This window comes from Crocodylus porosus, unplaced genomic scaffold (assembly GCF_001723895.1).
Source record: "Crocodylus porosus isolate Cpor-Errol unplaced genomic scaffold, CroPor_comp1, whole genome shotgun sequence".
Lineage (NCBI taxonomy): Eukaryota > Metazoa > Chordata > Crocodylia > Crocodylidae > Crocodylus > Crocodylus porosus.
The window spans coordinates 10992673-11015836 of record NW_017728886.1 but is presented as its reverse complement, the minus strand read 5'-3'; the positions used below and the strand labels follow the sequence as shown (position 1 = coordinate 11015836).

Sequence of the window (23164 nt, the reverse complement as noted above, 5' to 3'; positions counted from 1 at the left end):
GGTTCAAGCACCTACATTGAACACCTTCAAGAGCAAACTGGATGCTTATCTTGCTGGGATCCTATGACCCCAGCTGACTTCTTGCCCTTTGGGTGGGGGGGCTGGACTTGATGATCTTCCGAGGTCCCTTCCAGCCCAAATGTCTATGAAATCTATGGATTCCTCTGAAATTGCATGGTTGGGTCCTTCCACCCCAAGCTCCCCTCAACTAACAACTGGACCAAGGTCCTGTATATACTATTTTGTTACATTGTGGGATAGCAAAATTTAATGAGCAAAATTGGAAAAGTCACTTGAGCTGATACTCGCAAAACATCTATAAAATCAAAACTGAAGTGGAAGAAAATGAAATCACTTGTTTAAACTTTTATTTAAAAAACCCTAAACCTGTTCTCCAAATCTGATTTCTGCTTTGGAGTTGCACATTTTATATTTGTGGGAATCTGAAAAGGCATGAAAAGTCTCCTGGTCCAAGAATGTTTCCAAAAGGTCTTTTCTATCTTCACATCTCTTAAATCACCTGGTTGTCAGAATCCTCTCAGTGTAGCATCACTGGCAGCCTGTAGTCGCTTTCCCCAGGTGCTACACGCTTCTGTATTTGGGACAAGATACCTTTCTGGTGCCCTAGAGAGAGGACTGGTACTCTACTATTTTTGTTGGCATTAAAGGGAATTGTACTGCTAAACCCTGTGCTGCACAGGGAGATTTCAGGAAGATGGATCAGTGCCAGGCCTCAGGGAACTAAGAGTAGTATGGGGACTCCAAAAATCTCAAGTTAACTTCACAGCAACAATTTTTTTATTCCACACTGTTTTGAGAAACACAATCAGAAGTTCCTCAGCTTATACAAAGAATTGCCTTCCAGCTGTGATGGAGCCAGGGCTACCTTTGCCTTGTTCCTGGTACTGTGTTTTATTTAGAGATTGTAAAATGGAGGAAATATAATTTGCCACCTTCTGAAAAGGGTTTTGCAGACAAAGAAACGGAGGCAGAAGGTGGCGAGATCTTTTCCAAAAGTCATACAGCAAGCCTGTGTCAAAGTCAGGAATAGTGAACAGTTTTCTGAGCTCCTGTCTAATGTGGAATCCACTAGATCACACTCCCACTACTGTTCTTAACATGTAAGATGAGAATGTAACTTGACAATAATTCATGGTACCTCTGATAAAACACTTGGAATGATACCACATACACTGGATTAGTCAAGTAAAATGATTTTCCAAGGTGAGAAATGTGAGGCAGCCTGGAAGAATTAAGAATACAGCAAGGGGAATGCACAACTGTGCTGAGTTCCTAGTGCACTGGGCATACAGGCCATGTTGAAAATCTGACACCTGGAATGAGCGAAGGTTCATAAAAGCTAAAGGGGGATGTGAGAACTTTTTTAAAAGGTCTGAAGTACTGGAAGAAAAGATTGTACAATTTGCTAAAACAAAGCTATTCCCAATGAAATCACATCAACTTACTTTGATACTGAAAAGTCTCTCATGGTTTTCCCCATAACACCTCTTGAAGCACTTCTGGGCTGTGGTGAGCTTCTTCTCTGCATCATCCAGGCATTCGAGCTGTTCCAGGCGAAAGTAGCACCACACTATATCCAACTGCAGCACTGCATAATTATCAACTGTATTCAGAAGTTCTGTTTCACACTCGCTGAAAAACATCAGCAACGTATTAAGTTGCTTTCTCAAGCATTCTTACCGCGGTGGACCGGGCCAAGAAAACATTTGTGGTTGTACATATCACACGCTTTTCAAAATATTGTGGTTGAACCATCAAACCACTGTCAATGCAATTTATATAACTGCTCTTTAATTTACCAAAACAATATGGCGCACCCTCTCATCACCAGTGTCCCTTATACAGAGCTGATATAAATCCATACTAACTTGTCTTGTTGCTACATATGAAGTAACTGTATTGTGCAGTTCAAAAGCACGATGGAATTACAACCCCATATAACCTTTTGGAAGGGGACAGATCAGTTATCCTCACTGACCTGGAGACACAAACTTTGCTCCTTGGATGGTCCCCCAGTATGTTCTAGCATATAATGGAGAGAGTAACGGATGGAGAGAGTACCTTTTGTTCTGGATGCCAAAAGGGGCCATTTAGACTAAATGGAAGGCATGTTACTACCTACTGCCCACTAGCAGTTTGCAGGAGTGTCTATATGAGATGCTTACTGTGGAGTTGCCTAGTTAGCTCTGCAGTAAATATCTCAGTGTCTATTAGACCGCAGGAAACTAATAAACCCTACAGGAGGTTACTACTTGTAAATGCAAGTACTATACTGCCCCAGAGTTTTTTGTGCGCAGCATGCACGTGTAGATGCTGACCCAGCTGGGTGGGGCACAAGATCACCTCAGTCTAGAAGCTACCTGCCAGCCAGTGCTGCACTGGAACACCCTTGTGCCCCAGCCAGGCCCTCTGCAGCATGTTGAGCTGGGTTGGAGCAGCCCTGGGCTGGTGGGCTGACCACTGGGGGCCCCTGCTACCCAGAGCTGCTCCGACTTGGCTCAACACGTTGTGCTCTTGAGCGCACATTCAAACAGCAAACCTGAGAGCAATAAACTCTGATGCAATACGCACCAGAATTTATTGCTGTGAATTAATTGCACATGCAGAAGCGCCTTGCTTGTAGAATACCAGGTAAAGCACGTACCACATGGCATAAACTCTGCTTTTTGCATAACTGGTTAGTTGATAACATACAAAGCCAGGTGACCAAAAACTCAGAGGTCCTTACCAGAAGTGTTTATCAGCATCCAACAGGAATGGCAATGCTACTTCATATTCTTGCTTCTTCATTAATGCTCTGCCCTTCTCATGATAACCCATAGCTAGTACAAGGGCCTAGGAAGACAGAAGACGGAGTATATTAAACTCTAATCTAGTTTCATAATTATAAAGAAATGTTTAGGTACATGGTTCCCAAATTAAGGGTCATCATGGCTGTTACAAGTGGAGCTGCAAGCCCCATGCTCATAAGGTTCTGGTTCTCACAGCATGACAATGAATGGCAATGGAAAAAACTTCCACTTATTGAAAATCCAAGTTTCTATTTGACAAGTGTCATTATAGGTGCCAATCTGTGCAGCTTTATGGAATCATATGGTTGTAAGGGACCTCAAGGGTCACCCAGTCAAAGCCATGCACAGAAGCAGGATATACCACCCCAGGGGGATCCATGTCCAGGTTCTTCTGGGAAACTTCCCATGAAGGTTTCACAACTTCCCAAAGCAGATTTGACCAAGGCCCTGCTGTTCTGACAGTTGGGAGGGTTTTCCTGAGAGTTTATCTAAATCTGCTTTGCTTGTTTAAATCCACTGCCACGTATCTTGCCCTCCATGGCCAGATTCCACCCCCCGCTTCTCTATAGCAGCCTTTTAAACATTTGAAAACTGCTAACACGAATGCATGCCCCCTCCCCCACCAGTTAATCTCCTTGTCTCCAAACTAAACATCCCTAGTTCTCTCAACCTTTCTTCATAACCTTATTTTGTGTTCAGCACAAACTAATATACTTACATGAATGTCCAAAGTTACAGGCCAAACTTGAGTAACTTCTGTCACTCTTTCAGGAACTTTAGTAGGTGTGGAATTAACATGATGCACTTCATGAGGGGAAGTGGGTAACAATTAATACACTATGCTGGTGCTCTATGTTCTTCCTTTTTGAGTTCTTTGTTTCTGGGTACTCTTCTAGGGGTTTGTTACATCTCTGAACGAGTCACCACCCATTTAAGATTCTCTGGGTGCATTTTACACATGCATTTTCTTGTGGAGTTGACTAATTAGCTCTACAGTAAAGTGTCAGTATACACATGTGCTGGTATTAGGGTGCACTAAATTAATTAATTCCACTCTAGGATAATACTGTCAGGGATGGTACTATCCTACGGTAGAGTAATTTACTCCACCAAAATGCACGTGTAGATGGTGACCAGGACTGGCTGGAGCACTGGGGGCTGCTTGCTGCTTATCCCTGCACTGTTGCACCCTCATGTGCCAGCCCGCCCCTCAATTGCCCAATGCCACCACCCGCAGCCCAGGGCTGACCCCATACCCAAGATGACTTGCCAGCCTGGAACTGCTTCACCCTGGCTCAGATGGCTGCAGTCCTGGGTGCATATGTAAGCACTGTGCCCAGGAGCAGCTAACTCCATGCAAACTGTGCCAGAGTTTATTGCATCACACCAATACCATGTGTAGATGCACCTTCTCTTCCTCTATTATCTTGTCTCAATGATTTAAAATGAAAAAGCTGCTCTGACAGGTCCTAACATTTTGTTATATAGGCTCAGCAGCAAGATATCCTCAGGTGAGGGTTGCCAAATGGGGCATTTTCTCTAAGGGCATACTGATATGACCTTCCTCCTGACCCTGGCTCCTCTGCTAATAAGATAAACTCTGCCCATGTGCTGCTTCTTGGGAACAGCTTCTTGCATGGTCCGCCAGAACCTAGATTTGGTGAGCTTCCAGGGACAATACAAGATAGATATGTTTAGTGAGACTCCCAGTTCATTATCTTCACAGCCTTGATGACTTGTGATTGAAACAGACTGATATTTATTAGAGAAAATATTTTTTAATTCCTGGGCTGCTTGCAAATATGAACCCCACCTCTCCACAAAAACAAACCCCAAAACTGAAAAAACAGTGCTTTACTTGAAACTCGGCACAAGCCAGATCTGACTGCTCATGTAGATTCCTAGCCTACAGGACCTCCACCTTACCCAGGAGGTGCACAGTCCCACCAGGGGAGATGCCTTGCTGGACTTGGTCCTTGCCACAGGTGATGACCTGGTGGGGGGTCTGCAGGTACTCGACCACCTGGGTGACAGTGATCGTTGCCTGCTGGAATTTACTATGCAGTGCAAGGTGATTGAAAGTAAGCAGTAAGGCAAAAGTCCTTGACTTCAATGAACTAAGAAGATTAGTAGGAGAGGCATTGGGGTCTCGAGGCTTCAATGAGATGGGAGTCCAAGACGGGTGGTTGCTCAAGGAGACAATCCTCCGGGCTCAAAGGGAGTCAGTCCCATTGTGTACCAAGGGAGCCAGGAGTGCTAAAAAGCCCCCATGGCTTGGCGAAGGCATCCAGGAATGCCTGAGGGCAAAAAAGGGGGTGTACAAGCAGTGGAAGCAAGGGGCTATCACCAAAGAGGATTACACCTCCATTGCTTGTGACTACAGGGAGGCTGTTAGGAAGGCCAAGGCAGAGATGGAGCTAGGGCTAGTGACCAGAATTAGGGATAACAAAAAATCCTTTTTCAAATGCACAGGGAGTAAGAAGGTGGCACCGGGTAATGTAGGGCCACTACAGGACAGGCTTGGCAATCCAATGATTGCAGCAAACAAAAAAGCTGATCTCTTTAATGAATTATTTCCCTCATATTTCTGAACAGGGACCGGGACATCTCCCCCACTAGGATTATGGATGGACCTAGGGATCAGGGATGACTTGGGGAACTTTTGGAGGGGCTGGACATATCAGCAGGTCCAGATACTCTTCACCTGAGGGTGCTGAGGGAATTGGCAGGGGTCATAGTGAGGCCCCTGGCACAGCTGTATGAGTGCTTGTGGGGCTCTGGCCAAGTACCAGAGGACTGGAAAAAGGCCCATGTGGTCCCCATTTAGAAGAAAGGGAGGAAGGAGGATCCTGGCAATTATAGGCCAGTCAGTCTCACCTCGGTCCGTGGGAACTCCTTTGAGAAAATTTATCAAGGAACACATCTGCAAGGGCCCAGCAGGGGAGGTAATGTTCAGGGCCAACCAACATGGTTTCACTGAGGGCAGATCCTGTCTGACTAACCTGGTTTCCTTTTATGATCAGGTCACAAAGTCCCTGGACGAGTGCATCAAGGTGGATGCCACCTTTCTGGACTTTAAGACACTGTTTCTCACCACATTCTCTTAAAAAAAACTAGGCGACTGTGGCATTGATGCCTACACAGTCAGACGGGTGGCAAATTGGCTAGACAGTCACACCCAGAGAGTGGTAGTGGACAGGTCGTTTTTGACTTGGAGGGATGCGGGCAGTGGAGTCCCCCAGGGCTTGGTCCTGGGGTCGGTACTATTCAATATCTTTATCAGCGATCTGGATGCGGGTGTGGAAAGCACGCTGTTCAACTTCGCTGACAACACCAAGATGTGGGGCAAGGTGGGCACACTGGAGGGGAGGGACAGAATCCAGCTAGATCTGGACAGGTTACAGAGGTGGATGGATGAGAATAGGATAGAATTCAATGCAGACAAGTGCAGGGTGCTGCACCTAGGGAGAAGGAACCAGCAGTACACCTACAGGCTGGGGAACACCCTTCTTGTCAACACAGCAGCAGAAAGGGATCTTGAAGTCAGCAACTCTAGGATGAACATGAGCCGCCAATGCGAGGAAGTGGTAAGGCGAACCGCACCTTGTCATGCATCTACAGATGCATCACAAGCAGGTCCAAGGAGGTGATATTCCCCCTCTATGTGACACTGGTCAGGCTGCAGTTGGAGTATTGTGTCCAGTTTTGGGTGCCGCACTTCAAGAGGGATGTGGCCAACATTAAGAGGGTCCAGAGGAGGGCCACTCGCATGGTCAGGGGGCAGGCCCTATGAAGAGAGGCTAAAAGGGCTGAACCTATTCAGCCTCCACAAGAGAAGGCTGAAAGGGGATCTGGTGGTCGTTTACAAACTCACCAAGGCGGGACCAGCAGGAATTGGGGGAAGTTCTGTTCCCTGAGGCACTACTGGGGTTACTAGGCATAACGGCCAGAAATTGTTAGACAGAGGGTTCAGGCTGGACATCAGGAGACACTACTTTACAGTTAGGACTGCCAGGCTCTGGAACAGACTCCTAAGGGAGATGGTGCTCTCCCCTACCTTGGGGGGGTCTTCAGGAGGCGGCTAGATAGGTATTTGGCTGGGGTGTTATGAACCTAGCACTCATTCCTGCCCAGGGCAGGGGGTCAGACCTGATGATCTGTTTAGGTCCCTTCCGACTCTAAGCACTATGATACCTTAGTGGTGCTTTTTTCGCCCTTTTATCTAATAGCTGATTGAATCAGCTATTAGGTAAAATAACCAAAAAGCCCCACTGAAGCACCTGATTTATACAGATGCTGAGGAGCCAGTCGAATTAACGCCTTGCTGCTTCCAATAAAATGTGTGTGTTTTTTTGCTCCCGCACCCATACCTGTCTGTGCCTCTAGTGCTTGAGTCAGAAACTAACATAATAGGAGTAGTATATAATAAATAAAATGCTTGGCTTCAGGTATGAAGATAGGTACAAAAAAATAATAATCAGGAATTGGACAAGGGCCTCTCTTGGGACTACCAACATATCCCCAGATGTACTGAGCACAATCTTCCTTCTCTTTCAGAAAAATGTATCAAATAACCCAGTGAGTTTTGTTGGCTTCTGTAGCAGATACAGTATTTAAAATATCACATGTGCAAGGATTAAGAAGATTGTGAAATAATATCTTCCTTACTTTTTTGGCCCGAGGAGGAATCTTGATTGTTCTTCCAGTTTGATTAGCTATATCAAGATACGGAGTGGTATCTGGGTCTAAATGGTCCTCTGCAACATAAAAACAGCGGCGCCTATTAAATGGCCATCAAGGGCTTTGCCAATAAGGACAGAGTCAAATTACAGTTTAAAATGTGTAGTAACAAGGAGTTGGTTAAGTAAAATTGGTTTATGTAAAATTAAATGGGAGAAAAGCATATGGATTCCAGAGTCAGTGATCAAGAATGACCTGATGCTGCAGGAAGATCTATTTAGGAAATGAAACCTGAAGAGCTTTTGGGAATCTTAGTGAGAAATAATGTCTAGTCCCAATTCTGGTTTGCATTTTTAGATGCAATCGAGTGCTGTAAAGCACCTGTTTATGATGGCAAAAAAAAATACATTTCATATGGCTCATGATATAAAGATAATTTAAGAGAAAGTATAAAATAACTCACTTTAATTGATGAAACAAAAGAAAAGAAGCTCAGTATTTTTATTTTTCCCAGTCTTGCTTTGGTATTTTGAACCTAACAATCAATTTCTCATTTTGCTTTGGGCTGAATAGAAGTCAAAGGATGTACAAATGCTAGTTGAGGAAACTTCCACACTCCCTTTTACTTAGCCTGAGCAATTATGGTCCAATTCTTTCCTGCTTTTTTAGGTTCACTGACTTGTCCCAACCTTGTAATCAGCTGGGGAGGTGAATCCTTCAGCAGACCCAGGGTTCTAGCGCACTGTACAATAAGTACTAACAATTCTATCTCAAAACTTCTGGAAGTAAATTAAAGAGTCCAGGTAGGTGAACAGACCTGTTTGCAAAAGCTTACAAAAGATTAGGATCTAAATTCTCTAATGGGCCAATACAAAAGAACACTGCTTTCTCAGTATTTTTTTACATCAATTACTATTGTAAGTAATGTCATTTTGTATGAAAAAATAAAGGGAGAATTGTTTGTTTGCACACTTTATATGGAAAGAAAACACATTATGGTGTGCAGTCAGTTTTACAGGCTCCCATTTATGGGTCATGGAAAGAAACTGGGAAAATAGAGGGGGGGAAGTAATGTAGAAAGTGTCAGTCTAGCAGTGGGAGTCCTAGACAGCTGCATTGCCTCCAACTACTTAAGTCACAGTTTGAAAAACTACCACTTTCAAACTGACAGTGACCCCTTAACTTGGTCCACTCCTGCCAGCAGTCCACATGAAAATCAATGAGAGGGGAATGGCTGCATTGTAGATCATAATGACAACTGAACTACCTTGCAGACTGAAACCATGGTTACTCATGTTCATAACAGAGGTACATTACAGAAAAGTGCATAACAGCTTATAATTTATCATCCTGCTCTGCCTAAGTCTGCAATAAATACATAGCATGTTCTCAGTACTGTCACTCCCTTAACTTGGAAGTGCAAAATTAAATGATAATAGATTCATATACTGCCTTTCTCAAGTTTCCAAATGCTTTAAGAAATAACAAAGATTATCAACAAGAGCTTCCAAGATGGAAAATGAAAACAAATGCTGTAATTAGCTGGACTGAGAGACCCACTTAAAAACAGACAGACAGAATGTAGACATACAAACGGGGATCTATCCTGACGTTTACAAAACTTCCATAAAGGGAAGAGACCGAGGAATTCATCCGACTTGTCTTCTGTAAGATGCACCTACAGTGGCATAGTGCCATCTAGAAAAGTTACCAAGGGATTTGTACAGCATCAGCTAAGGAACAAATGAGAGTCTGTGTTTTCCTTCGAGGGCTCCTATCCAAGGAATGAAAATATCCATTATTTGGAAATGGCTATATTGTAATCCAATGCTGTCCTCAATTTCCTCCTTTTCCTCAATACTTTTTCAACAGAAGTATTTTTTTTTAAATCAATGCATGCTACTGTCCTTTATTAAATTAAAAAAGCAAACCATAAATACCTCTTTCTGCTAGGATTTCTAACCCCTTCTTAGTTCTTTTCAACCTGTCTTTGATTTCTTTTTCCTTCAGAGCCTCTTGTTCTTTTTGCTTTTCTTCTTCCTGAACTTTTCTTTTGGTTTCCTCCTGGCTAAGCATTAGCTCAAGCACCATGACTTTTACATTGTGTGTTATGCCTTGCTCTTCAAGAGTTTTGCCTGAAAACACAGTATGAATATACAAAATATGTTGCATTGATGAAAACAGGCCATTTAATGATATTCAACTAGATAACTACATTTTAAAATCAAATCCTCAAAACAGGAATAGTTAACAGGGACAGGTACTTAAGGGTTCTTCCCAAAACCTCCCTCCACTGCTCCATTATTTATTATTTTAAATTTATATCCCACCCTATCCAAAAGGCTCAGAGTGACTTATAACAGACAAACAACTCCCAGATAGACTGAACTGGATAAGCTTATGGAAGGCATAGCAGTATAATCCTATGGGCTGATAGATCAGTGCTTAAGTGGCTTCCTTTGTGAACCAACGGCACAGACAGACATGGCAATTTTCACCCGATCTGGTCCAAGAAAGCAGTCTACAGCTGTGACTATACACAAGTATATGGCTGTAGACCACTTTAAAAGGGCCTTAATTGCATGAGGGTTCAGATGAAAGTGCAGCAAAACAGAGCACCTTCATAAATTTGTGTCTGTACAAGCTGGGGAGCACACCTTGGCTGACAAAGCCCAGCACTGCTCCAGGCTGTGTTTTTGGAATGGGAGTGGGGGAGAAGGCAGGGGAAGGAAGTTCTTTCTGGTGGTTAATATCCACCTGCCAAACACTCCCTGCTAATATCTGTTGGCTTGGGAGGACTGGTTTAACTTAAAGTGCTTTCTGCTAAGTGCCATGAGTTAGACCGAGGAGCTGCATTTCTGTCTGCGCCTCAAGTGGATATGAAGAAGCTGAGTCCTACAGTAGTCTTCAACTCAAACTCCAAATAGGTGATTTCTGAATCCCTCAGGTTTCCTTGCTTTCCTTTGATTGCACCCAGTATAATAACAACTAAAGTGGTCTTGAGAAAAACTGAATGAAATAATGCTTGTTATTGTCCATCACATGGTTGTTTCAGAGGCTGCCAACATTGTGAGAGGGATGATTTAAAAACAATGCAAACTAAATATAAAGAAATTCAACTAGTAATGCATACCTAATTCAAGGACCTTCTTATTTGCAATTATTTTGAGACAATTTTCTTGAAGTCCAAATGCCTCTGCTATCCTGTGAAATAAACCAATTAATTCTATGAGTACAAATAGCTATGCAATGCTGTGAATTCCATGAGTATAAATAGCCATGCAATGATATGCAATGCTTTACCAACATTTCAACAGATATTAAAGCGGTAAAATATTTGTAAGTGGCTTCAAACTTTTGCTTCAAGATAAAGTGACATTACTACTTGTGGGGAATTGTAAACTCATTCTATCAGATGGGGAGAAGCCAGGGTACTAAGCAGGGTGGATAGTTGTAGGATATCAGTCCTATCCTGTAAGGGAAAACTTGCCCTCAAAACTGATTTAGAGCAGCAATCTTCAAAAAGGTTTCCTTGGCCACAAGTGGACTGTTCAGTACTTAGTCCACGGAGATCTAGTTTATCATGCCTTTCTTGTTTCTACCTATAAATCACATTTCACTTGTCTACTACAGCCAGTGCTGTAGCTGCTACATGGAGAGTTCTGTTTATGACTACTTAACTGCCCAAGACAGAGCCCCATAATAACAAAATATCTTAGGCTTCCCTGATCAAGAACATACTGTAATAACGCAGTATGCACAAGGGTGGATTATGAACAAAAAACACACTAACCATTAGAGAGAGAAATGATAAGAATTATTACACTTACTGAGATCTGAGCTCCTTGCCAGTGATAATCAGTTTAGTTTCCAGTGATTTTTTTCTTTTAGCCTGTTGTAAATTTGTAAATTAAAGTTACATCATCTAGATTCTTTGAGTGTTGTTTTAATTAACTACATTAGAGCAACCATAATTCCTTCCCGGATAAAAAGTATGTTAAGAGACAGTTAGAGTTGACATATATTAATAATGATTAGAAGGAAGCAATGTTGTAATTATCCCAAAAACAAGCATTACGAAGCCAGGAAATTCAAAACTAACTCAAGGAAATTTCCACTGCCGACACAATGGGCATTTGTACACATGCTTGCACTGCAGCACCAGGCACTTTTTAAAAGCACCCGGCACTGCAGAGCATACATTTGTATAAACAGCGAAACGCAAGTCAGTGCTGAGAAAATGGTGGTGGCATGCTTTTGAACTAAAAGATATTGAGGGTGTTTTAGTTCAAAAGTGCACTGCCACCAGTTTCTGCACGCTTTCACTACTTATACAACTGCATACGACATACTGCAGTGTGCATCAGTTCGTGTGCGGGTCTCCAGTGCGTTGAAAATGTATGTGTACAAATGCCCAATGACTGCAAGATCACACCGCCCTCAACAATGACAAAACCTGGATTCCATTATTCTTAGTGGGAATAATGCAGAAAAGGGATAGTGAATAAAGATGGTGGCCATCTTTGCTACAGTCTGGTCTACAATGGAGATTTATTTCAGAATAACAGCATCAATACAAGGAGTTATGGCAATATCCTGATAACAATAAAGTTATGCTGACAAATTTTCTGTATACAAGCCATAAGAGCAAACCATGACTTTAGTGACACTGAGAAAAGGAGATTAGAGCCACTTTGAAGAGAGTAGTTCATTGTTAATTTCCTTGAAGAGCATTCTTTGGTCTCTGCTGGATAATAAAGTTTCAGTTACGAAGCTTATTTCCAGTTTCTGTTAATAAAGAACAATCCATTGTACCAGATATACTGAAGATGAAATGTTTGATGGCAGACAATATCTAATACCTTTGAACAAAAAAATGGCCTAACAAAGGACATTAAATGCCTTAAATGCTCATCTAATTGTAAAACCAAATCCATTCATTCAGAACACAAAGGTGTAATGTTACAAAATAGGAAATGCACTTGTATGTTAAACAAGAGTTGCAATCTCTGCTTTTAAAGTAAAGAACTTAATTCACCCATAATTGTGGAGCTGTGACTAATGCCTTTAGAATACAACGAAGATTTTATTTTAATTTTAAGCACCAATGAAAATATAGTCATTTCTTTTGGTATTCATGACAATTAGGGATTATCAGTACTGTCTTAAGAGGGGCACAAACCTGAATGTCCCAGCTCCCCTGCAGAGCAGTAAAATAACATACTAGAGTCTAGACCTGATATTGCTTAAAGAGAAGTACTCCCATGTGTTAAATTGGCTATGTTACAAAACCAACAGACAAGTGTCCAAAAGGCACTACATCAGGGGTGTTTGGAAATCTGGCAGGGGAAGGGTGACTATATTACTGGCTACTGCTCCCCACTGTCAAATTTCCCACCCCCTGAGGAGTGCTGTGGACCAGATGCAAAAGCTCTGCAGGCCGCATTCAGCCTCTGGGCCGGAGACTGAGCACCTGCACTACATTAAAACTATTGTGCTAATCCATCTTTTCTTCTTGGTTCCAACTCCATTTAGCTACTTCAAACTAATGTGTCAAGTGACACTGCATATTGGATGGTAGTTCAGGAAAGTAATTAGATACACCAAACAATGTGGAAGAACAAGGATGTGGTGTCATTTAAAGCTGAACACCTACCATTTAAAGTAGCTAAATTTCATTTAAAGCATTATACTCAGATACATGATCATATAGTCTTCATTAAGAGTCCTTTTTAAGGCCACTAATTCTATGTGGTCTGATATTGCTACCTTAGGGTAACTTTCTTTGTACCTTAATAAGGGGTTTATTGGCCAATGGACAAATATTGTATAAGTGATATCCACATGCTAATTGTAGTTCAGATATTCATAGCAGAAAAAAAACTGAGGAAACTCTTTCTGTCTCTGTTCTTTTAAACAAAGATCATTAGATAAAAGATGTCAACATTTTCTCAAAATTAGTTTCCTCAATTCAACATCAATTTCAAATTCCTTTAAAAAGGGAAATCAAGTTAGTCCCAATACTTCTTTTCTTTAATTCTTCTTAATAGTTTCAAGTGGCCTACCTGGCTTCCCTCCTCCTTACAACCAAGTTACCAGTGAAGCATTTTGCATAAGTGTTAATGAGCATTAAGGCCTTTACTATGGATTACGGTTTACATAATTTTTCTGTACATGGACTTACTTTTCCCCTATTTCCAGCTACAGACACATCAAGTGTTGCTATCCCTGTTCTCTTAAAAGCATCATTTCCTGTTCCACGCTCAATAGCTTTGCATCTTATTTCTTCAAGTAAGCTTTCCACTTCGACTTCAGAGAGCTTCAGCTTGGTTGAAAACTTCTGTGCTAGCCCCTAAATTCGAGAAAAAAAAAAAAAAAAAGAAAAGAAAAAACCCCAGATAAAATACATATGCAAGATAGAACAGCAGTGTCTTTTGTATGGAATAAAAAAGGGCTGCCAAATACTGAAAAAGAATACGCACCTTCAATTCCACACCGGCTTTTTTATTTTCATTTGTATATGGGGGCTTCCAAAGTTGAATCTTGTCTTCCCTTAGAAAATTTTTCAGTTTTGCTGTGAGGAATTCCTTTTGTGCCATCCTTTAACAAAAAAAACAGAAGGAGAGGAGTAGGGTGGGAAATGAAATCAATATTTTTATCAATGTTTCTCTGAATACCTTTTAAATCAATGAATAAGCACCATATAATTCAGATTTGTAAGAAGACTCATATTTTTCTTTTTAAAATACTTGCAGTACAAGGAAAGTTATGAAGATTTTAAGTCAATGTTTACTCTGATCTGATACGGGATTAACAGGAAAGTTTGTGTGCTTTATACAGTTACGCTCTTTTCTTACTACTGCACCAGCTAGGGAGCAGGATGGAAATTTGGTGGCAAGTGCTGACTTTAGCAAGACAATGGCTGCCAATAAAATGTCAGTAACTTAAAATTTTAAAAAAGCAGCAGTCAGGTAAGTACAGTATGCAACCAACAAATGAAGTAACAAGCCTTTCTTTCTGAACGTCATTTAAACCTGATCTGCCAAGGATTTTTTTAATATTCTAGTGTAGTTTCATCATTTCGATTGGAACGTGACCATCTTGGAAAAGAATACTGACAGGTTAAAAAAAAAAAAAAAAAAAAAAATCACAGATTTAAAAAGACAGACTCTGCATGCATCTTGGTCTGGGCAGGCTAATCCCAGCATCTGAACAGAGCCAGCTACAGAATTGGGCCCTAATGTTTTTACCTAAATAACCAGTAATGATAACCTGGGTTATAACAACTAAAAAAAAAAAATAATTAAAAAATGAATGTGATTTCTAACTACTTATGCTCAACTCCTACCAATCCTCAATTTATGTCGGTGTCAGCAATCGCTGATTTTTGGCCTCAGCTGCTCTCAAGTTTTACAGACGTATCCAGGAAAGTCCTAGCTAGATTCTGACAACATTGTCAGCTTGTAGCAACAATGGGATAATTTCCATTCCTTCCTGCTGATGACAGTCATTATCTCAGAGGCTAGGTAAGTGCAACACTAATAGCTCAGGTGGGGTTTGTCTTACACCAGTGTAAACTGGATGCATCAATGTAAAAAGATGTGCATCCGCATGATGCTGTTCTAAGTAACTGAGAAGTACTGTTGGAATCAGAAGTGATTTAACAGAGTAAGTTGCACAGTTGTGATGTTCAGAGCAAAGAAATGACCATGCAGGATATTCTGGCACTCCGCCTTTACATTCAGCTTTGCACCTGGCCCTGCCAGCTACCTTACTCGCCTGGGTGGTCTCTAGTGCTCTGCATGGCTTCTGCTGCTGCAGTCATGAATGACTAGATGTCACTTCCCTGTTCATATGCTGGCATGCAAGTAGGTTCCACTTCTCTGTACTTGTCTACTGTAAGAGCCAACACACCAACTAAGTGCAGTACCTACTATATTTTTCCAGCTGGTCTTTGGCTAAGTTGAGGTCCTAGAAATATACTCTGGTTTCTCTTCAAGTTGCATAAATCTTTCGCCTTTTACTAAAGAGTTCCTTGCCCTCTGGTGAGAGAAAGTTAGAGGAGACCTGGGGTCCAGATACAGATGCTGACATATCTGATGGAATTGTCCTGGCAATGGCTAAGGAGGGTCACAGCCTGGATACTACGCATTAACAGTTACGTATTAACAACAAAGATAGGAAGGTGACTCACAAGATGGATAAGGATCCTAATCAGACCACGGGCAACAATGCAGCCCCTGTCTGTATTATAAGTTGGGCAAGACTAAGGCATAGGGCACCAGTATAGATCTGCCCCTTGCCTTGAATGCTGCCAATGGGAAAGAGGTAATTGCAGACTGCACAACTTGTATCTCCTTCTATGAAGATGTCTGACAGCTCATAATCTTCCACAAACCCAAGTGAGACTTTCTACAGATACCCAAGCCCACAGTTAGATTTCCATATCCAAGAACATTCAGACGGCCAGCAGCACTTCAGAGACTGTTAAACACCACTGCATTTTCTTTTATTATATACAATAGCTGTTGCACGCGTCCAACTAGAATGTATTTTTACTCTGGGTGTGGGATGCCTCTATATCAGGAGATTCAACATACGACCCTTTCTGACTTCTCTCCCTCCTACTGTGTGCTCAAAATAGTGACCGGAGTTAGCAAGGATGCAACAGTAGGCCAACCATAGACCATCCCCTATCCTTTTTCTCCTGGTTCCATCTCTCCTGACATCATGACTTGAGGCAACCCACCCTTCGCTGTGTGCTCAAAATGACTTCCCCACCATTAATCACTTGAATGACAAGGAAATGAAATAGCCAAGAATCTCGTTAAGTTTGCTCAGTGGTGTGTAGAGACTTACCCATCACAACAGCCCACATAAATATCCTTTTTTATTTCACTGCCGCCAAACAACTCAACTTGAGGCATGGTGAGCGAAACAATACAAAACTTAGCACGGTGGAAAACCGAATCCCTCTGAGTTCACATGTACCTGTCTCCATGATGTCTGAGGTCAGGGGCTTGCATACAGATGAACACCTGAGAGCAGGGTCTCTTCAGATTCATTTATATCACAATCACAAGGTCCTCCAGCTTATCCCTTCACCATTCAGAACAGATGCACTTAACACAGTGAGTGCAACTTCAGTGCATGCAGATGAAACTCCCAACATTTTGAGATGAGCTGAACCTGATGTTCTGAAGCAGGTGCCACTGGCAACCTTCAGGTTCTTGCCAGTAACTGCACCCCTCCATCCCTGCTTCTGCCAGAATAGAGAGAGTGGGAGCTTAACCCAGAAAAGAAGTGTGGCACCTGAATGTCATGGGGAGAATGAATCAGTACATCCATTCAGGAAGCTGGGAAGGGAGGAGGTGGGGGCAAATGATGGTAATACCGGGAAGAAACTTGAATGCAGCTGTGAGGCTCAGGGTAGGATCTGTTGGGAGGGGTAAGGGAGGGAGAATTTTGGCTCCTAGACACCGAAGCTTATTTGAAGCAAATGAGCCCCAGGTTCACAGGTGATTGGTGCCTCCTGAGTCGGGGGGGCGGAGGGGGCACACAATTTGTGGGTGGGCCCAGGGCCGGGCCAAAAGCCCCATATCCACTCCTATATTTCTGTGCTGTGGCGCTGTGGCTTAGTACCACCCCTCCCCCATCCTCAGCATGCTGCTGGCCCGTGCAGCAAAAAACTGCCCCGTCCTGAATGGCGAAGAGTTGAGGGCCAATCTTGGAGGGGGCGCATGTACCCCACCACCAGTCACCTGTGCCCAGGTTACATTCACATATGTCACTGAGACTGCACAGTAAGAAACAGACTAAGCAGTTTCAAGTTTTCCTTACTGACACTTTCACTTTCTGGTTCTCTTGCATTAGCACAAAACAGACAGTACCAGGAGAAAAAATTATAAATATGTCTATTAATATTTATTCTTCAAAAACTCCCTTCCCTCTAAACAATGCTGTCGACTTACCCCTGGATCAGACTTGCAAAATTCTTTTTGACCACAAAGGAGGGAAAATTGTTTTGTTTTTGAATATAAATTAGAAGGCTAAAGTATACAGGAACTGAGAACTTACCTAGCTGTTCCTCCCCTTTAGCTTTATTTTGGATAGCTGCTTCACTTATTGGACAGAAACAGCCCAACACATCTCCCTATTTTCAATTACACACAACAATTTCCCCAAATAGTCTTCTATTAATTTCATGCCCTTGTTTCTTATTGGTACCTTATTCAATTTTATTACTTCCAGAATTCCACAGTGTACATCCTAAGACACATATAGCCTTCATTAAGTAGATTCTTCAAGTAAGTGACAAGCAGCAGCATTTTGTAGTCTGGTTTAAAATGCCCAAATTGTTATGATTGTGCCAATTTCCATTTATCTTGGGACATTTTACTAAAGTACTAGCTCTTGTTGCAACAATCAGTTTTCATCTTCCCAAGGCTTCAAAATACATTTGTCAGTCTGGAGAGCAGCAACGAACACAAATGGAATGTGAAAGCTGATCGTACAGTCTCTTTGCTACTATCACCATTATTTTACAGTTTGGCAATTCAAGTTTATCTGAATATGTAAAACACAACACAGAAAATAACTGAAAAAAATCAGATGTTAGAATGCAAGTAAAACATATCTAACTTTATAATTTGGAGGTTTACGTGCAAAATGAGTTTCACTTTCACATGCAAACTATTTTTGCTGTTTAAAAAAAAAACACACAGATGTATTTTTACAGAAATATTTGACACCATTCCCTTGTCATCTTACTACTGTATTAACGTTCGTTAGTAACAAATAAACCTTACCTCACTACTGTCCAACAACACTGTCCAGCGCAATCACTCCCTGAATGATTTCACTTTTGTGATGTTGGCACCTTCCAATATAGTTTTGAACATGTGACCAAGGGTATTTCCAACAGCCATTTTGAATACAACATCAGGGATTTTTAGATCTGCAGCCACCTATAGTCAGTTGCTTCCCTCTTGTGTACAGCCCAAAGGAGAGCAAACAGGTGAAGACAAAACCACACAGATGGGAGCAGAGCCTGCCAGTGACAACTCTGAGCAAACAGTTAACGCAGCTAGGAATAAAGAGGCCTGGGCTGGGGAGAAGGAGCTGATCTAACATGGTCTCAAAGGGAAATGTTTCTTAAAAGCTCCTGGAAAGGATTCAGAGACAGAGTGTGCAGATCCCCACCGCCCTGCCCTTCCCATGCATCCTCCAGCCACTACTGAGTGGAAGAACGACACCACAGCAGCGAGCCCACAGGGACGGGCACTTCATAAACCCCGGGGAACAGATTTAAAAAAAATGATACCTTGGGCCTTAGATATTTTTCAAGTACTCATTCCCACAGGGTAGGACTAACATCATAACTGTACTACCTTTGCTCTTGTGGCGGAAGCGGCGGGTCCAGCCCTGCCTCACCTGCAAATAACCAAGCACAACTAGTTTCTGTGATGCTCCTTCGATGCTTCTCAGCCCGCATTAAGACTCGAGGCAATGCCAGCTTCGTTTTCACTCATTTTGAGGATGGAAAAATAGAGCCTTTCTTCTCGCAAACAGTACAGCTGCCCACTGCCGCTCTGAAGGATGCTCTTGGTGTTTGGCATCCTGACTTACAGCCCCAGGTTTTATCTCGAGGGGTGTTTGCATGCCCAGCCGTGTTAGTACCTTGCACAGGGTCTCACGGAAACGATCCCCGGGCACCCTGGTTGAGAACCGCGGATCCCATTGAACCAGCAGCACACAACCTTTCCCTCCCGCCAAGGCCTGGTCTGTCCCCAAGCTGGATGTGGCAGGTGGGCACCATCCAGCTGCGGAGAGGAGGCTTGGGGAAGGAGCACAGCTTGGCACCCCCAAAAAACGGATGTGACACACACCGCGGACAAGAGTTCACCCCCGCGCCCTAGTGTAGACGGCCCTCGGCAGCAGGGGCGGGGCGGGGCAAGCGGCGGGGGCGGGGCCGAGCCCCCCGAGAGGCACTGGGAGGCCCCGCCCCTGCTCGCGGAGGCGTCGCTCACCTGCGCGGCGGGTCTCGGCCGGGCCTCGCGCATGCGCTCTGCGACTTCTGGTTGTTCCCCGAGCACCCCCGGGTCCCTACGGAAACCCGGAAGGGCCGCGGGACAGGGGAGGTCACGTGGGGGCAGGTGCCGGCGCCATCTTGGCCGCGTTCGGGCTCCGCCCCAGAGGCCGTCGGGGGAGGGCCACGAACAGAGCATCCCATCAAACCCAGTGTGAAACATGTCCTTGCCCTAGAGAACGGGCTCTGTTCTTCCTCCCCGTTCCTAAAAAAGGAGGTTCAGCTCCGAGCTGTTGGTGCCTCTGCGGGGCCTCCAGTCGGGACAGGGCAGAGCCCTGCTTGTACCCCCCCCCCCCAGTCTTTTTCCATTTCTATATTCTTGTTTTTTTTTTTCTTCAGGGAGAGAAAATCCGAATTTCTGCAGCTTTTCCTGGGGCTGCACATGCCTGGCCCCCCACTCTTGATAAAAATCACAGTTAATTACAATGAATATTTGCTCAGTCGATGCTGTGCTCAGAGACACCTGTTGATGTTTCATGGAAAGGGCAAAGTGAAATCGAATGTGTCTGACTTGTAGGTCATCCAATTTAAGCCTCAAAGGGGCTCTTGCCTGGAGCTACCATGGCCTGAAGGGCACCACTGACAGCAGTGCCAGGCTGTGGCGATGCATTGGGTGACACCAGTCAGTTACCCGTGGTGCTGGGGGCGTTGCATTTGCAGAGGATGCGTTGCCTCCCCACCCTGTGGTTCGAGGGGGCTAGAGGTGTGTGTCAGCTCCTTCCCTGGGACAGCTTAAAACAGGGGTGGGAGTTAGGGGCAGAGGTTAATAGCACACATTTCAAGGGGGTGGCGAGGAGCCAGGAGATGCTGCCCTGTGGCTGAGGGGCAGCTACCGGTGTTCTCCCCCCTGGTCGGGAAGAGAGCGGTAGCTTAGCTAGGGCCAGGAGGAGGTTGATCAGGAGGCCCTGAGACTCAGTGGGGCTACTTATGGGGAGTGTGTAGAAAAAGGTGAAAAAAGAGAGCTAGTCCTGTCAGATAAGGTGCTGCCGCAATCTCAGCACGAGCTTCTTGAGGTGGTGAAGAGGGGTGCACTCAAGATAGGTGTGTGCCAGGGACTCCCTCTGCTGATAGAAGGGGCAGGTGTTGGGGGGTGTCTATTAAATGCACCAGATACATGCCTGTGACAATGGTTTTGTGGAGACACCACCAGCTGAGGTCCTAGGTGGTTTGCAGGATCAAGGTGGAGTATAAGCCAGTCCCCTCACTCAGGGTGCCCTGCCACTTGGTGTCTGGTCAGTTTGTGATCTTGCCATTTGCAGGAACCCTGGAATTGGGTGGGATTGACTCGTACTCTCCTGTGTAGCTAATAGAAAGTGACATAACCAGTCTAGAATAAGGTGATGAGATGCCTGAGGAAGGGTACAGGTTTCCCTTGCTGTATGCTGTATAGGCATTCCTGGAAAGTGGTGCATAACTCGAATTCGCAGAGGGAACCCACTTTACAATGTAATAAATAGGGATACGTTCCAAGACCTCGACTGTGCTGACCCCCAGACCTATTTCTCTCCCTTTTACAAGCCAATATTGGTACTCAGCAACAGCAGACGGTACACACAAGCACAGGGCACTGTCATAATGGCATGGATGGCACCTACAGAAACATGTGTCACAGATGAGGAAAGCACAGATCCATGCAGGAGACCGTATTTTGGTGTGTGTCACTCCCACAATGCACAGCACAAAGCACCTGACTGGGCTTCCACTACACTGATTGCATAAAATTGAATTTACCTTGCATATAATGAATTTTTGGTATAAAAAGGGTCATCGCATAAGAGTGAATTTAGACATACAGAACCTGCAGAAAGGGAGGGAAACCTGTACTGTGATACGTAAAAGCTTGCTTTTGTCTATACCAGTGGTTCTCAACCATAAATGACACGTGCACCTGGAGGCTGGTGGGGCATGGCAACTGCGTGAAGGCAGTGGTGGGGACGTGGGGGTGGCAAGCAGGGAGCTCCTACAGGCAGCCACGGTGGTGTTGGAGCGGGAATGGGGGGTAGATGGGCAGTGCCGACTGGTGGTCAGCTACCACCCGCAGATGCCACTGACACTGGCAAAATGGTTTTGGCTTTATTTTTATTAGTCTTACTGAGAGTCTTTGGTACTGTAAGTGATGTCGCTGTAGAGTCTGTACCTAACATGAGATCCAGTCATTCAGAGCCGTCTAGCTGGGTTCTTTTAGTCTGTTTTGATTTAAAATAAAAAGGCATGGTCTGATTGTGCAATGTGAAATCTAGATACTCCTTATCAATGAAGGGAGGGGGACGATTTTTATAAGAACCCGTGGAGTCATGAGAAACATTTTCTTCTTTTTTTTTAATTTTTAGCCCACTAAAATGGAGCTTTTATCCATGTGTCTGGAGCATCTAGATACAACAAAAATGATACTCCAGTATAACCTCAGAGCAGGAGTACTGCTCACTGAGCGTGCCTACACGTTCATTAATGTGCTTTTGCTATTGCACATTAAATTTATTACCTTTAATGTGAGGTACTAAATAAATGCGCATTAGGCTGCCCTAGTGTGCAAAAGTACATGCTGTTTTAGTGACACTTCATGCACAGTAGCCTTTTTTTTACTGTGCATTAGCTTATTAGCACAGTTTTTTATATGATGCTTTAATGTGCAGTAAAACAGGCTACTACGCATTAAAGTGTTCATGTAGACGTGTCCATTATAAACCATAATCAGTAAGTCAAGGAAATAAAATGCTAATGCAACATCCATTCTTGCAATTCATCTTTTCAATTCTCCTTTCAAGTAATCTCATATTCATAGGACCAGATAGTTTCTCATTTTTTTCCCTGCCTTTTGAAATCCATAACTAACTACCATATTTTAGTTAAGTTAGTTAACTTAACTACCATAACAGATTCAGAGATCTTTGCTCCATGGGAGCTTCTTTTCCCCTTGCAGAAAAAGGAAGTTGGCATTTGGAAATGAAAATCCCTGGGAAGTTGGATATGCAAACAACAACTACTGGAAAATTAAGGAGACACACAGTTAAATAGTATTTTTCTATAGTGCATACATTGTTTTCTCCCTTTGTTTGCGCCTGCTGAAAAAGGTGAAGGACCTTCACTGAAGGTGGGTTGAGATCAAAAGGGATAAACAAAATTGTTAACCCACAGAGGGAAATAAGGGTTATAAAAACTCTTTTGGGTACTAGGATAAGAATTCAGTCTCTCTGTTGAGATCCTGTTTAACACAATCCAGTCTGTGGGTGATTTCTTCAGCAATTTCATGTTCAGGTTGGTTTTTTTTAAGTGTTGGTTAAAAACAGCTACTCTGAGGTCAGTCACGGAGTGCCCTGGTAGTTGAAAATCTTCTGCCATTGGCCTCGGTGTCTTTCTGGAATTGATATCAAATTAGTGCTCATTCATTCTTTTACGTAGGGATTGGCTCTCCAATGCAGACAGCAGAGGGACACTAGGCAGGTCCTAGCTGGCATCTAGTTCTTAAGGCAGGCCTGGTGACCTGTGAGAACAGGAGTTCCTATCAGAGCTAACCAATTGGATATTACTAAAGTTTAGTTCAGTTTTCCCATTTTACAGACAAGCACAAAAGACAGCATGGGGT

The 23164-nt window shown here is 43.4% G+C and overlaps 1 protein-coding gene across 6 annotated transcripts in view; it reads right to left on the bottom strand.

The window, feature by feature from the left end:
* The window catches only part of NUB1 (negative regulator of ubiquitin like proteins 1), a 28834-nt gene extending 9235 nt beyond the window's left edge, over positions 1 to 19599 (bottom strand). The window contains exons 1-10 of one of the 6 annotated variants that reach the window (XM_019530266.1): positions 18884 to 18932; positions 18302 to 18480; positions 13976 to 14093; positions 13678 to 13845; positions 11324 to 11385; positions 10627 to 10697; positions 9434 to 9628; positions 7482 to 7570; positions 2750 to 2856; positions 1467 to 1653 (exon numbers count right to left, since the gene is read on the bottom strand). In XM_019530266.1, coding sequence (XP_019385811.1) covers positions 1467 to 1653; positions 2750 to 2856; positions 7482 to 7570; positions 9434 to 9628; positions 10627 to 10697; positions 11324 to 11385; positions 13678 to 13845; positions 13976 to 14092 — 996 coding nt within the window. In that variant the 5' untranslated portion in view covers position 14093; positions 18302 to 18480; positions 18884 to 18932. Of the gene's footprint in view, positions 1 to 1466; positions 1654 to 2749; positions 2857 to 7481; positions 7571 to 9433; positions 9629 to 10626; positions 10698 to 11323; positions 11386 to 13677; positions 13846 to 13975; positions 14094 to 18301; positions 18718 to 18816; positions 18933 to 19522 lie in introns of those variants that run through there. The other 5 variants (XM_019530273.1, XM_019530263.1, XM_019530291.1 and 2 more) reach the window with 5 other exon arrangements.
* Positions 19600 to 23164: the final 3565 nt, after the last annotated feature.